Raw genomic sequence first — 16,610 nt, 5'->3', positions numbered from 1 at the left:
TGAGCATCTTAGACCTGAATTTATGTGAGCAGCGTTTAGGTTTTGCAGGGAGGGAATGGTACCAAGATAGTATGCTGGGCAGGATGTCACAGCTGCTTCCTTCCGTGGCTGGCCCACCCTGCTGTGGAAAGCGGGGCTTTGACCCTTCCCGAAGTGCAGTCTTAGTTCCCATAAGGCGCGACTCAGGCACTTCCTTGTTTGAACTTGTTATGACCAGCATGTATTGTGTCCATAATTTAAGTGTCGAAAATATTCCTTTTAGGTGGTTGCAGGTGAGATTCTCTACTATAAAGAAAAGAAGTGCTGTTAGTTGAGAGGATTAGGAATAAGGTGATTTTTCTTTTTTTCCCCAAACAGCCTTCTCTTTCGTTCTTTTCCCTTCCTTTTTCCCTTCTTTAAATCATATCTGTGTCCAGAGATGGTTGAGGATGATAGGCCTCCAACCTTTCCCTAATTTCAAGGGGAAATTGGGGTCGTGCAAAGACAGGCAGTACACTGATGGCCAGTATCTACGAAGATACCCAGTAGTCAGGGATTTTGAAATTGATTTCCTTGCTGATACAGGTGCACCCACGTGAAGCAAAATGCAGAGTTAAAAATTCAGAGTTTTACCTCTGGGCCTCCTTTTTTTTAAAAGTTTCACTGTTAGGATTGGGGGCCAGATCTAATTGAAAGAAATGGGATTTGTGTGGAACTCTTCAGGAGTTTAACTTTATACAAAGTAAAGAGACTTGTGAAAAGGATTAATCCAAGAAGACAGACTTTTTAAAATAGCTTTTACCATTGCCTCCTTTGTGTGTGTTTAAGTGTCTTTGGAAATAGGCAGGATGTGAGGAAATCAGAGAACCCTTACGAACAAGATAGGAAAACACTGATCCTTTCCTGCTGTTTAAAACATGCCCAGCTTGCTGAACAGTGGAAGATGTCACCGACACTTTTAAAACAGGTGAAGGATCTGTCGCTCAGCAATAGGACAGATTCTTTTTTTTTTTTTGCAAAGAACACAAATGAGGCTAAGTATGTGACAACTGCTGTGGAAAGTGCCCGAGGCTGCGTCCCCATGTCCCCTCCACCTCCACTGGAAGCGCTTTCCTGTGGAACTCAGCACAGCTGATGGAGGGCCTTCTAGGTGAGAATTTGGTTTGGCTTCAAAACAGCAATCAAAGAACTTAAGACACTGAGTCTGGAGTAGTTGAATTACACTGTCTTTCCATACTCAGTACCTTCTCTTTTGCTTTGAAAAATTGTCATGGCTAGAGAATGAAGTTAAGGATCGTCACTGTGGTTTAAAATATATTTTACACCTGTGGCTGGCCCGTGTGTGCCTCTGCCTTGTGACCTGCACGTATGGAGTCACTTCTGGAGTGACACGCTAATAGTCAGGGACCTTCCCTTGACCACCCCCCGCAAGCAGCGCCACAGAGACCCTGGGCTGGCATTCTGCGACTTCAGCATGGCTGAGGTCCTGGTTGGAAAGAAAGCATCCGTCTTGGCCCCCTGGGCCAGAGCCCTGTTTCAGCCCCAGGCTGAGTCCTACCCAGTTCAACGGAGAAGCTCTTAAAAGCACTTGAACAGCTAAAAAGTACTTTGGCTTTTTATTTGGGGCGGTCTCTGGTTTTTATACCTGGGGATGAGAAAATGAAAATAATGGTGATTCCCAGTCATTGTACCTAGCTGTTGCTTTTGGAGTCGGATGATTTAAAACAATAACAACAGCAAAACAAAACCTGAAGCAGCCGCATAGCACAGGGAGATCAGCTGGGTGCTTTGTGACCACCTAGAGAGGTGGGATAGGGAGGGTGGGAGGGAGACGCAAGAGGGAGGGGTTATCGGGATATATGTATATGTATAGCTGATGCATTTTGTTATACAGCAGAAACTAACACACCATTGGAAAGCAATTATACTCCAATAAAGATGTGTAAAAGCAAAACAAAACAAAACCTGAGCTTTGGTTTCCGTGAGGTTTTTAGTTGAGGTTTCTGGCGGGATGGCAGTATTTGCTTGGACACGACGAGGTGCACCATTCTGAACTAGGTGTTGAGAAAAGTGAGCAGATGCGTGCCTTCTAACATGCAGAAAAGGGTCAGAAATTACCTGGGGAGGTAGGTTTCAAACATCTTGTGTTCTCTTTTACAATGAGAAGAGTTTCTTTTGTCGTTTGACCAATGTGGGTTCAAATTCTGGCTCAGCCACTGACCCTAAGTTACCTTTTAAGTTTAAGTTTCTTATTCCTCATCTGTAAAGTACTTTCAGTCATAGCCTGTGAGGACTGAATGGGACAATGCCCAGTATAATCCCTCCTGTGTTATATGTGTTAAACAGTAGCTACTGATGTCATTAGTGGTTTTACAAGAAAGCCCATGGACTTGGAAATCAGAGAGGTTTGGCCTTGAATTTCAGCTCTTTGGGTAAGTTGCCCATCCTCCGAGATCTTCAATTTCTGCTTCTATAAAATGGGGACATAATGAGTGTCAAAGGAGATAGACAACATATGGGGGCCTGGTGCACAGTCGGCCCTTAGTAAGAGTTTGCCCCTGTTGTGTGGCGGCAAGTTGTAGAGCATGCATTGCCCTGATCACAGTTCTAGACGGAAAAGTCTTCACTACATGTAGGAAGGATAGACTTAGGAATGACAGAAATACAATTGTTGCAGTTGTGTCTGACAGGGATGGAAATTTACCCTTGACGAATCCTTTTAGGGAAAAGATGGGTGCTTAAGGAAACCATTTTTTTTTAACATCTTTATTGGGGTATAATTGCTTTACAATGGTGTGTTAGTTTCTGCTTTATAACAAAGTGAATCAGTTATACATATACATATGTTCCCATATCTCTTCCCTCTTGCGTCTCCCGCCCTCCCACCCTCCCTATCCCACCCCTCCAGGCAGTTACAAAGCACCGAGCTGATCTCCCTGTGCCATGCGGCTACTTCCCACTAGCTATCTACCTTACGTTTGTTAGTGTGTATATGTCCGTGACAGGAATAAAGACACAGACCTACTGGAGAACGGAGTTGAGGATATGGAGAGGGGGAAGGGTGAGCTGTGACAGGGCGAGAGAGAGTCAAGGAAACCATTTTTTAAGCTCCCTTGCTCTACTCATGAAGCAGTGATGTCAGGCAGAAAGGGTAGTTAAAATGCAAAGTGATGGACTGTGCCAGTGGTCACCTTTAAAAAGCTGTGATTTCCCCTACACGAAGTGCAGTCTCTGTCTGATGCTTTTTAAATTAAAGAGGTGACTGTGGGCAATCTCATAAAACAGCCAAATACCAGGATATGGAGAAAATGTGAGCATTAAGTAATTGTGCCCTGGCGCGCTCATAGAAGGTAAAAATATTGACTCGGAGCAAAATAATAAAACACCACTCCCGCTCTGGTTGTTGGTGACCTGAGAATCCCAGGATTGAGGGGTTAAGAGCAAGATGAGCATGGAGATTTGTGGCAACAGATGGCAGAAACCTGGGCAGGCTCCCCAATGGGAGTTCAGACCTGCCACGGGATGTGGGAGGGAATCTTTCCTTGAGGCTTGCCCGTCTCCAGGCTGTGAACTTCCTTCCCCTCTGCCTGGCAGCGCTAGCCCTCCCCGCAGCAGAGCCACCTGACTGTCCCTTTGTTGGGTCTGAGCGGAGCCGGAGTGCCCTGCCGACCCCTCCTCACTTGCTGTCAGTTTGTGGGTCCTGGAAACCCATCAGCGGCTGGCACAGTCCGTGCTCGCGTGATGCAAAGCTGCTGCCACTCACGCTCCAGCTTTGCAGCCTTCCTTGCTCATCGGCACTCAGGAAGCTCTTGAAATAAGGTGAACAGAGAAAATATTGCCAGAATCTCTCTGCAGATTTCTTCCCCCCAGTCCTCTGATTACACACCCTAAGTGCCTCTATCTGTGTAAATAACCTCTTCTTCCCCGCCTCCCTCTCCCCTCTCTGCTCCCCTACTCCCATACTCTTAGGCTCTCTCGAGTGATAAATAGCCGGGCTACTGCTCAGCGTGCACCAACACCTGGGAATAATCATGCAAAAATAACAGTGAGAGACTGCCGCGCGTCTGTTCTTGACATTAACTTTCCTCAGTTTGACAGGCTGCCACCACCAGCTGTTAGACTTATGGGTCTTTCTTTTTTTTTTTTTTCCCACTGGAGATGGCTGCTTTCCTGCTTTCCTCTTTTGGGCTCTAGCTGGTTCCATCAGTGTCCCGTCAAGATAACAGAAAAGAGCTCTGACAAAGGAACGATCGCTAAAACGGGCCAGTTCTCTCTTCTGCTCTTTTATTCCATTTATTGGTATTATTTGACTAATAATTCCCCACCAGTGTTTAAATGGAATATCTGATGATTACTATTTTAGGGTACTTCCCTCCAGAAAGGTAGTTATAACTGCTTCTCTTGAATTGCCTTTGAACGTAGCAAATCCTAGCATTTGGCTTTAAAAGGGCCAAACCACCTATTGTTTTCTTTTCAGTTCAGGTCTCAAGTATATTTGTAATAATAATAATCATATTGACAATGGCAATAGCTTTTATTTATTGAGGGCTGTTCCGTACTGGGCCCTGGGCTAATGTTGTTGGAATGATCTCAGGTAGTAGTCACCTTAGCAGCCAAGTGTTATTTACATCTTACAGATGAAGCCACTGAGTCCCAGACAGATCAAGCACCTTGCCAAGGGTTCTTAAAGGTTGAGATGGATTCTGTATCCAGAGACTGATCCCTGCCCCGCACTGTCTTCTACATGCTGTTTTCTTGTGCTCAGGCCACCATGGACAGCCCCTTGGATGAGGTTCTGCAGCGACACTTGTAATTTTGCTGGATCTGTATGTTGATTACTGCTACAGTCTTGCCCACTCTTGTTTTGCTAGCGGCGCCTGACACACAGCAGGTGTGTTAGTAATTATTTATTGGGTGGACATGTGATCGAGTTGAGGTGAATAAAAGGAGACTTTGGGGAGGGCAGTGCACAAAAAAAGAGGTACAGCTAGAGACGAGTAGAAGGAGATTTTCTAGAAGTGTAGGACTTATCAGGGCTGGCTATAAAGTGGGGTTGGATTAAGCCGGTGGACGGCTGCCAGATGCCAGTGTATGAAAGGAGCAGTATTTCCTCAGGCTGAGCTTCTCAGGGTTAAGCCCTTTTTCTTATACTTTTAACACACTTTAACCGCCCTTAACCATGCATTTGGAGAGGATTATAGATTTATGTTAAACATAGTAGGATATAAAAAGGAGCTTTGTAAAAGTGGATGCAGGGTTAGAGGACTGTAATATCAGACCAGGGACTTTCTTTTTTCTTTTTCAAAGTCATTGTTTACTGAGCTAAGCACTGGGCATGAATTATCTCATGGCCGTCTTCACCACGACCCTGTGCAGGTTATTGTTACTCTTATTCCCATTTCTTAGGTCCAGACACTGAGCCTTAGAGTAGCCAGGTCATTTGCTCAGGGTCCCATGCAAGCAAGTACCACCAAGGTCAGGATTTGAATCCAGCACAACCCGAGGTTTATCACTGCCCAAGTCCAAGTGTATGTTGCTTCCTCCCCGGACTCCCTCATGGGAACTGTTGCTGCTCTCTGTCTTAAGGAGCCTCATTGGGTGAAGAAATTACGTTTCAGTGTATGATCAGTGGGTGACTGAGAAATCAGGGTGCAGTGGAGTTGACCTTTTGTATAAGGCAACAGTAACTGTTGAAGATCTTTCAAAATCCTGCGTGACGTATGGTGTCACGTGACTGTGTATTAGCTACCATGAGATACACAAGAGAACCAAAACCTTTTTGAGGGGAACTTCTCCCACTGGGGGTGTGAGGTGGTAGGAAGAAATGGCCACACTCTGAATTATTTCCCTTTCACCTCTCTTTTGTCTCTAGTGTTAGTGTACGTTGAACCCGTTCTGTGAAGGTCCTGCTTGGAGGATGCGGCTCTTTTGTGCTCACCTGGGCTGCCCCTAGAGATGCTTAATTGCCCTTGCACACACTAACAGATATGGGCCACGGTTTTGTCTACAATGAGTAAGTTGGGTTAGATGACCTTCTACCGCCAACGTTCTGTGGTCGTCTCGGAAAAGCTGGAAACGCCAACTCACTGCTTGTGCCTGGGTAGGTCACTGCAGGCTGAGGGAAGCTCAGGCCTGTCAGCTGATGCCACGAGGAAGGTGGGCCCAGCATAGCATGTGAGCCAATTATTATGTTACGAGATAGTGGAAATTCAGACTTTTCCCTAATTTTTTTGTGTTGGTCAACAAATGAAAAGGTTTTTAAAAGTAGCATACCTGCCAAATAAAACCTGCCTCTGGGAGTAGCTATCATTCCCCACCCGTTTTCCAGTTGGTGAGCACTGGGGAAGAGGGACCCCCAGTAGACCACGTGGGAGGTCTTTGTTCTCCACTCTAAATCCTGAAATCTCAAGGGAGAAAAGTTCCCTTTTCTACTCTCACTGATGATGATGATGATGGGTACCTGTGGGAATGGGAGTTTTGAGCTACATGGAGGAAGTGAGTACAGTGGAAAAACTAAGAGAAATTCACTTGTGCAAGTCAAAGAGTTGAACCTTTAAAACTATATTACCTATTGAGTTCTCCTATCAAGTTTAAGAGTTTTAGACTATTACCACATTGGGGGGCTGTTTATGGTTAAGTTCATATTTATAGTCAAACTTCTCTGAATCTTACTTTTCTCATTTTAAAACAAGCATGCACAGGGCTCCCAGGTCCCTTCTTCAAATGTCATCAGCTGAACTGTTTTCATTGCATTTGAATTGTGTTAATGGAAATAAGTACAGTTAACTTGCTGGTAGGCCCAGGATACCATGGCCTCTCCCATCAAGCTTCTAGATTCCTTAGAAGCTTCATCTTTGAAATTACATAAATATCCCAAATAAGTATGTGAGTGTATCTCTATACAAATATATTCATAAGCAGAGTTATACTGAAATAGGGCTTTGGTCTAGAAATTCTGTTGTGAGAGGATTCGTCATCACTATTAGAAGGCCAAAGAACACATTTTCCAGTTGAGGCCCATGGGCCTCCGTGAGGTTAAATGACTCTCCCCAGTCACAAGCTTAATTAATGTGGGAGCTGGGGCCAAAGTCCCGGTGTCAGCACACCCTGTCCCTATAACTTCTGTTGTACGTGTTGCCCCAGGGTGTCCTGAAATTCAAAATTAGAGAGTTGATACCGAGACTCCTCACCTCATTTATTTTATTCCATTTTCTTGTGTATCTAACTGAAGCTATATTTGTTCTCTTGGAATTCATGTACGCTGTCGATCAAGGATATAAAGGATATCTTGAGAATATTGTTCCATTTTGTCTTTTCAGTTTACATGTGTAGCACCAAATTACAGTTGGCAACTAACTATACAGATTAAGAGGTTGTTGGGAATCATGCTCAAAAAAAATGTGCAGTATAGTGGTTTATAATTTTCCTTGGTCTTTTTTTTTTTCTTTTTTAAATTCTAGAAAGTGATTTCAATCTCACGTAATTTTTTAGTTGTAATAAAGACTACAAGGTTGCATCGGCTTCCCCTGTCCTCCTTAAATTTTCTTCCTCAGAACCCTTTCTTCATTTGTCAGCTCAGTTTTAAAATAGGAACTATCAGTGTGAACTTTGATCCATGTTAAACTGCATTTACACAAAAGCATAAATCACCAGATCTGGGGTTTGGGGCTGTTAAATGCTTTCCTTTCTTGGGCTCTGTGATCAAGAAGGAAGAACAATAAAAAGCATGGGGCAAAAGGAGTTTTATGGCAGCTTTGAGAGCAGGAAATTAAGTTTCTTTAGTGTGCAGTTGGATGAAGGGCTGTTCTATTGCATCTTGGATCACTCGGGCATGTGAACGTTGCTGTATCATTTTAGTGAAATGCAAACTGTAGAAATAGTTCCTACAGTCATATGAACAAGGAGCCCACACAGATGACTGCTTCAGCTGTTTATCTAGGAGCACACTTCCTCATATGACTTCTTGAAATACACTCTTTTTGTGTGTGTGGGGTTTTTTGTTTGACGAACAAAGACTATATAATATTATGTCTGTAGCCAAATGTTGATTTCTTACAAACGTTTACTGAGAATATATAAACAGACTAAGATGGCATTTTACCAGAACAACCTTCTCTGTGTCCTTTTTACGTATCTAATTTGTTAGCCCAACTGATAAAACACATACGGTATCATCTCTTGTGTGTAGGTGGTGTCTCTGTGCAGCCTGAGGACATAGGTGATGTGGAATCCTGGCGCAGACGTGCTGTGTGTTTGGCTTTTTCACATTTGATAACCTGTCAGCAGGGCCAAAGCTATTCCGTAGCAGTCACAACAATGGTTAAAATGGGCGGAAGGAATGAATGAGTCTGTTGACCGTCTACCTACTTAGTACATGCATAGTCTTTGGTTTCATTATGGCCTGACTCCTAAACTTTTTGTGGTGAAGGACCCCTTTGCTTGCTCTCCTCAGGATCGGGGTGCAAAGGAGTTATTGTACCACAAGATCTTGTTTTGGCTGTCTCTTTTCAGACATAGGGCTGCTGAGTCTTGGTCCAAACTCATCAGGAATCTTTGTTGAACCACTAAAAGATTTGCGCATTGGAGAAACTCAGATTCTGTTAAGCACACGTATTTATTTCTCCATTTATATGAATTCTGCCAAACTTTGCAGTAGAACACTTAGTTAAAAGTTGATGCTTAATACATGCTAATAATATCCAGTTTCTGTGTTTCAGTGTGTGTAATCAAATTTATGTATTTTATATATTTGGCAGAGTAGTTAATCTGCTTTAGTAGTGATTTAATTCATTATGGTTTATAAAATACTTTGCAAACAATTTTAGTCCATCTCCTGTACTTGAATGGCCAGTGATGCCTATCTGGGTATTTATTAGAGTTTCTCCTTTGGAAAATATTGCAGTGTTGAAAATACGATTTCACGACAAGTGGGAAATAGTCTTCCTTTGGCAAAGCATATTTCATTCACATCTGTGGAGGCCGAGGGTTGTTAATTGGTGAATTTAGAAGGACCTTGAAGGCCTGTCTATAGCACAGGAAGCTAGAGCTCCAGTGTTTACCTTGTGTCATGAAAAACGAAAATGCTTATTTCTATTCTGCTTTGTATTTTGGCACCATTAAAACACTCAAAGCGTATTATAATTGCAAATGGAATTTGGAATGGTGATGTATTCTGGAAGTGATGTAAACAGATTGCATTGAAAAGAGCTCCGAGCATGCAGCACCACTGCAGTAAGCCTGTCTGTCTTTCAGGTTGACCCCCTGTTTACAGTGCCAGCACCACCGCCGCCGATTTCCAGCAGTCTCACGCCTCAGATTCTGCCCTCCTACTTTTCCCCATCTTCATCCAATATTGCAGCACCGGTTGAACAGCTTTTGGTTCGGACTCGTTCCGTGGGTGTCAATACGTGTGAAGTTGGAGTAGTGACAGAGCCAGAGTGTCTTGGGCCCTGTGAACCCGGGACCAGTGTGAATTTGGAAGGGATCGTGTGGCATGAAACAGAAGAAGGTAAATACAATTTATTTTTCATCTATTTTCCCATGCCCTCTTCCTCATGATGTATGTGTGTCCCACCTGTAAGGGGAATTTGCTGTGTGGTGTTCAGAGAGGACAGAAAAGTGGTTTCTATGCTCTCTCGATTTTTGTTGAAATAAGAGCTATGTTTCTCTCTTTGTTCATGGCTGCTCTTACATTCACGAGCAATATGGTGTCCCTCAAAGTGGTTTTCCGCTTTAAGCACTAACTTGGAAGGCCTGTGAGAAGCAGGGTGAAGGTTAGTTACCCTTTCTCCTAGGAGGTGTCATGGAAATCAGAATGGGACATAGATCTCAAGTTCATTTCCTTCTTGGTTTGCTAACAGATCTGTCTCCGTGTGGGTGTCGTCGTGTTGTTGAGGCTTATATTTTCCCTTCTGAATCGACACAGGATTCCTGCATTTAGCAGGGGCCCTTGCTGTCATGTGACTGTGGCTGGTTGTGCTGAGAGCTAATGAAGCCGAGGTCAAAGACTTAAGCCCCATTTGAGCCAGTCAGTTCTTTTCTGTGCCTGGAAACATAGCACCTTCCCGGCCCTTAACCCAGCAAGCCCTCTGGCAAGTGCTATTCATTAGTCACAAGAGAACCCAAGGTGCAAGAGAAATGGATCAGGGTGAATGTCTCATTGCTATTGGAAATACACATCAGGTGTATGTCGTACTGACAGTGGATCCAGACCGTGGTTGGCCACATCTCACATCTCATATGATCATCAAGTAGAGCGTGTTTCAGATGGCCAGTGTCCTTGACAGAGGCCAACAGATAATTACAAACTGAATATCAAGGAGAGAGCTGCATTGCTCCACGGGGGAGTGAGTAGAGGAGAGCACATAAGAAAGACGCATGCCCCAGGGTACACCAGGGGACCAAAGGAAAATAAAAAACACAGGGGAAACATTTTTTCCTCTGAGCTGGATTGGTCAAGGATAAGGAGATGACTGTTGTCAATATCATGGTCTTTCGGGACAGGAGTTCAGAGCAAGGATAAGGGTAATAAGGATCTGAGACACAAAATCATCGTTTAGGTTCCTCTGTATCAAGGGGAAAAATTGAGGGCTGAAACTCAAAGGAGAGGACGTAAAATATATGCTAAAGAGGCTGAGTTGATGGGAAAGGAGAATATATTGGGGGTAATTGTTGGGGAAGAAATAGTTGGGAGAAAATAGTTAAGAACAGTGACAAACTAGGGAATGAGAATAAAAATGAAGACTGAAAATCAGGTGACAGGTGTAAGCATAGTGGTAAGAAGCCAGAAAACAGCCCAAGCTGTTTCAAGATAGGAAAAAAAAACTTAAGGGGAAAATATTTGAATTCTACATATTACATTGAATGTACTCTTCTTGTAGGATGGATTTGGTAATTAGATTTAAAATTTTTGTGGATAGCATCATTAAGGAAATAGCAAGATTGAATTATGTAAGAAGAGACCAGAGAAAGGGAATGAAAGCAGTAGATACGGGGAGCTCTCTTATTTGCTTAAATAGAACTGAGCAACAGTTAAAATTTACTCTTGGTTTTAGAAATTTGGGGGGGTTTTGGGGCTCCTCCCTCTTTGTACTTTTAACTGGAAAGCCATTTAAAACAGAACTACGCAACCACATTGAGAGGAATTGATGTCAGAGGAGCGGGAATTAAACCTCTCCTGTCTTGCTTGCCTGTTTAGACCCTGTTCAGTGGCAGGGGTCCATGCGGGGAGACGGCTTCTCCCTCATTGCCCGTGGGTTGTACACAGTGCATCTTCCCTTAGATTTTCCCTAGAGCAGAAGTGGTGGATAAGAGCTTCAGACTGGCATCTTGGAGGGAAAAGTATAGAAAAGGCATCAAGACATTAATAAGGTTAATTAGTAGAGGTGACTTTCAGGAACAAAAAGATTTGGAAAGAGTAAGGGTTCATTCCCATCAACTTAAAAATCAGATTTTCTTGTAACTTGGATAATTGACTGCTTAGGGTGGAACACTGTCTTCCCTTTCCTAGATATGACTTGGTGCCCATCTGTATAAGGCTTGCCATGATTTTATTTATTCCAGCGTGTGATAGGACAGGTTCCCGCGGTGTGACCTTCCTGCATGGTAGATGTTGTAAAATTAAATTAAAAATTAAAAATCCAGAAAGCTTGTCGCTCTGGAACAGCTATAAGGCTTGGGTTATTTTTCACTGTGCTTAGGAGTCTGCTGGGTTTTGCCTTTTAACCTTGGCCTCTAATAAAAGATGAGAATATTTAGGGGGGAAAAAAATCTGTGTTTAAAAACTATAGCAGTACATGAGTTGGTCAGTAATTCTGATACTCTGGGCATGTGCTTAAAGAGCTTTCATCGTCATTATTATTTAGGAGTGATGTACATAAGCCCTCCCCATTTTCTTCCTGTTCTCTGAAAATCCGTCTCCTAAGTCTGATGTAACTGCTCTGATCCACTGTGATCCGTGCATCCCTGTGGGTGGCTTCCCTTGATTCCTATGGCAGACCAGTTGCTGTAGAAGCTTTTGAGGCGCAGCAGTGGAGCCCTCAGCAGCTCCAGCCTCCTTTGAATTGCCTCACATTTTCTAGGATTTGGAGTGTGTGGATATTTACTGTGGTGACAAGTAGGAGACGGAGCTGTTAATAGAGTTATTCTTGCTGAATAAACTAAACTTCTGACCCCCGTAGAATTTAAGAACTCGCCTTAGTAGAGGCCTGGGTCATTAGATGTGTGTTTAATGTGTAACCATTTTCAAGAGCATTCCGTTTGCATTTTTTTTTCGGTACAGTGTGTTTAAAGCTCTTGTACCGATTTAAAAATTAAACCCACTTGACCATTAATTTTTCCCTTTTGGGAAAAACAAAGAGAGAAACAGAACAAACACATTTGGAGCCACTTATTTGGCAGAGCTAAAAAAAGATGGATTTGGGGGGAAGTGAAGGGAAAGTAAGCTGTGGCTGTTCCTAGTATAAGTTTTCCCTAACAGAGCATTTGTAAAACTGTCGGTTGCCTTTGACTAACGTCCTATAGATTGAGTTGAATAAAATCTCTTCCTTGGTATTTTCGTTTTGAAGATATTGTATAACTGGTAGTGTTTTTCACAGACCCAATTTATGTTCATTCACGCATATGTGAAGCTTGTGTGTGTGTGTGTGTGTGTGTGTGTGTGTGTGTGTGTGTGTCTTAAGATCCTAGAAGTCTTAAAAGCTCCTATCTGCAGTCTTTGGGGGAATATTGAGTGTATTTGTGATTTCGTTGGAAGGTGGTAGGAACAGCAGAACTGGAATACGAAATCCCCACTAGGTACCTAATTGTTTCTTATGCTTGGAATTCCTCATTTGAGGAGTGTTCTTTTAATGACACTTTCCCACTTGTATTACTGCCAGCCCATGAAGTCCTGGTTGCCTAAGAACCAAACTACGCTTCGGAATAAAGTGTTAGGAGAGAAGTTCCCTCTGGAAATAATTAGTGGGTTTCAGATCATGCTTAATAGTAGAGCAAAACTATTACTGCATTTGGATATATAGTTATTCTACTCTGATCTTTCTTCTTTAAGGTGAATGCATAGGAGCAATGACGTATTGTACAAAATTACTTGCAGATGTTAGAAGGAATTTCCTTAGCATTTCATTCCTGACATTTGGGACACACATGCCAGTGTATAGTTATTTGTTTGAAAATTTGCTCTTTTGGGGAGGGAAAAACAGAAAGAAAACATGGTGTATACAGCGATGTATGTGAATACCTATGTGTTGAACTTTGCTTTTTAGCTTTCGAGAATGTGTTTTCCTTTTGATTCTTGCATCCTATTTCTTACTGGGGTTTTTTTTGTTGTTGTTTTTTGCCCACCCCGAGAACATACTTGTTTTGGTTGGGTCCATTATTCATTGTTATGACTGTTGTTTACCACAGCTCTGCCATTCTGTCCTTAGGCAAAGCCACCGAAGAAAAGGAAGTGAGAGAAAGAAAATCGGTGTTTGCCAGTGATAGTGATGTCCTTTTAAACATCTGTAGGTTAGAGATGACTGGTTCTCCACTTTGTGCCTGTGAATCACCTGGAGAGCTTTTAAACCATGCGGATGCCCAGGCACCATTCCCAGGTATCTCCATGGTCTGGGCTGGCATCTTGGTCTGGTTTGGTGACCTGCCATTGGTGTTTTTTCATATGTCCCCAGGGGCTTCTAATGTGTAAGCAAGGATGAGAACCATTGTCTCAGGGGAAAGAGGGGATGTCCTGGCCCTTTGCAAGCTGCTCAACTTTTTCCCTTTAAGGAAGTCACATGTATTATTGTCTCATTTTCTCAGGTATGACATGGGCAGAGACACCTGCCATGTTTACCTTACAGGGTAGATAATGTCTGTCAAGATGCAGTGGTGTGACAGGTGAGCATAGCTGTTTAGTGACTGTGCTAATGAGAAAGAGGGTTCAGCTTTGATCCTGACCATGAATTCCACATAGGTTTTGAGGGGCTTAATGCACAACTGACTGGTGTACCGCTCGTCCTAATTTATTAGTACGGTGGGGTGGACCTTAGTTTGTTTCTCCAGTGAGCCAGACACTGTAACTTCGTCTCTGTGTGGTCTGCTGAGTTATTTTTGAAATAGTTCAGAAACCCAGAGTATTAAGGAAAGTTGATAAAAGTAGCAAATAAAAGATTGTACTCAGAAAACATTGAGAGTTTTCAGAGGGGTCGATGGGAGTGCAAATGATGACTTATGAGAAAACACCTAGCGTGAGAGGAAGAATGCTTGTTTATGTCAGGTCCTTCACCTGATGTTCTGTGTGTTTTCTGAGGAAAGAAAAGTGATCTTGAGAATTCATGTTTGGATTAGAGAAGTAAATGATTTTTAAACCATCAAAGATGTTCTTAAATTCTTCTGATTTTTCTGCATCTCCAAAGTCATAAAGAGGATAGTGTTTAACTGTGCAGTAGAGGGGGTTTCAAGCTAATTCATTAAAAAGCAAATGATCCTACATAATTGACGACCGATCTAATATTTGGTATTGTTATTCCTATTCTGCAGTACTTACTTACCAATCTTTTTGAAAAGAGAACGTTCTTTTTAAATCTTGATTCAAGAGATTAAGTATTAATCCAAGCTTACTTTGTATTTTTAGTAACCGAGCATGGAGTTGGTGCAGTACTTTAATGATTGAAACACTACTGTTTGTTGAGACAGTTCCCAGTGATCTTATAAGTTCAGCTTTGACTCATAAGGGGAATAAGATGCCCACTTTCACTTCTGCATTTCATTACCTGCCATACCAGTGATGATTACAACTGTGCAGTGATGGGGAACTTTAAGATGGCTGGTGGGCAGGCTCCCTATCAGTACTGTGCTCAGTGGAGATAAACCAGCCCCTAGGATGTGAGTTTGCCAGGTGAACATAGTTGTTTAATCACTGAGCTAATGAGAAAAAGGGTCCAGCCTTGATCCTCAGCATAAACTCCACAGAGGTTTTGAGGGGCTGAAAGAACTACTAGTTACTTCCACTTTGTGTATCGTGCTGGGCGCGCTTGCTCCCCCGTCACCTTCCCGGGCCATCTTGCAGTGGTGGTTGCTGATGGAAGTATGGATTGTTTCTTGAAATTCATCACCATTGGTGGAAGAGCAGCTCAAAGGATGCCCCTTCCACAGTGTACAAGTGCTACTCATTTTCACCTGCAAAACGCAGCCCAAATAGAAAATCAGATCCGTATGTTTGCTGGACCGTATGCCAGCTTAATTACCTCTGATTATTCTGTGTACAACGGTGAAAATTTTTTCAATAAACTAAAATTGGTTTGATGATGTATATTATAAACAACTACAAAGCTCGTATCACAATTTTTTTTTTAAAGAGTACTGAAACTAATGTTAGCAGCTTCATAGAAAAATACAGAAGGTAAAAATGGAGGCGAGGTCTTCACATAGTAGACGCTCAATAAAGATGTGTTGACTGAAGGAGACAGGAAGGGAGGAGGGAAGCATTGTCTGGGCCATTTTCCTGAGTTTTGCTTTATGGTTTCTTGGACCTGTTTTATGCTTTTCTGATGAGGTAACGTGGCCAAAATCTGGATATGATGAGTGATTGTGCGTTGCTGGAAAGCCATAACACAGACAGTCACTTTACCTCTTGTTATTGTGAAAAATAACCTGCTATCAGGTAGGATTCAGCTTAATGTTTTTGGATCAAACATTTGTTCTTTTGTGTTATTTGTATGTGTATTTTGGTGGTGACATTAGGTGTTAAGTAATGAAGTGGTAAGTTTCAAACTCACTGTATTAAAGGCATTTTGTTTCACCTTTTGGTTGGTTGATATTGCAGCTAAATATAGTCCTGTATGTGAATACAGAATGTAAAACATTTTAAACTAAACTTTTCTTCGAACTAAGGTATATATAGTGAAAGATTTAAGAAGTTGTCTTATAAGATTTGTGGCTGTGTGGTATTGTCCTGTGTGCTTGTTTATCTTTTCCCTGTAAAGGAGTTGGTAAAAAAATCTGAGTCTTAATATTATAGTGACTCAGAACTGAAGATACTATTTTCTAATTACAAAATTCACACAGTCTCATGGGTTGCAAAGAATAGCTGTTGGCCCATCTGGATTAAAATATGACTTAAAATATTCCATTGGGGCTTCCCTGGTGGCGCAGTGGTTGAGAGTCCGCCTGCCGATGCAGGGGACACGGGTTCGTGCCCCGGTCCGGGAAGATCCCACATGCCGCGGAGTGTCTGGGCCCGTGAGCCATGGCCGCTGAGCCTGCGCGTCCGGAGCCTGTGCTCTGCAACGGGAGAGGCCACAACAGTGAGAGGCCCGCGTACCGCAAAAAAATTTAAAAAAAAATTCCATTGACTTTTTTAAATACAATTTTTTATAGCAGTTTCTTGAGCTATAATTTACATAACATACAATCCATCTGTTTAAAGTGTAAAACTTGATGGCTTTTTAGTGTATTCAGAGTTGTGTAACCATCACTACAATTCTAGAACATTTTCTTTACACTCAAAGAAGCCCTGTATTCATTAGCAGTCACTACCACTTACCCCAGTTCCCCATTTTGTAGACTTTTACATCTTTGTCCTTTCCTGATTCTTTGTTGTTTTTATGTGTAAATATGCGTGTTTTATGGATAAGGGAAAAGCTTGTTGAGCA

General features: G+C 42.5%; 1 protein-coding gene across 8 annotated transcripts in view; it reads left to right on the top strand.

Moving 5' to 3' along the window:
• The window catches only part of ZNF608 (zinc finger protein 608), a 105,974-nt gene that overhangs the window by 35,664 nt on the left and 53,700 nt on the right, over positions 1-16,610 (top strand). For all 8 annotated transcript variants that reach the window (XR_010942079.1, XM_067731594.1, XM_067731589.1 and 5 more), the window contains one exon: positions 9,232-9,487. Coding sequence is in view for 7 of the 8 variants with exons in the window: in XM_067731594.1 (XP_067587695.1) it covers positions 9,232-9,487 (256 nt within the window). In the remaining variant the exon portion in view is untranslated. The remainder of the gene's footprint in view (positions 1-9,231; positions 9,488-16,610) is intronic.

Source organism: Pseudorca crassidens, chromosome 3 (assembly GCF_039906515.1).
Source record: "Pseudorca crassidens isolate mPseCra1 chromosome 3, mPseCra1.hap1, whole genome shotgun sequence".
Lineage (NCBI taxonomy): Eukaryota > Metazoa > Chordata > Mammalia > Artiodactyla > Delphinidae > Pseudorca > Pseudorca crassidens.
Note: the sequence above shows the minus strand (reverse complement) of the source record. Positions and strands in the feature narration are given on the sequence as shown.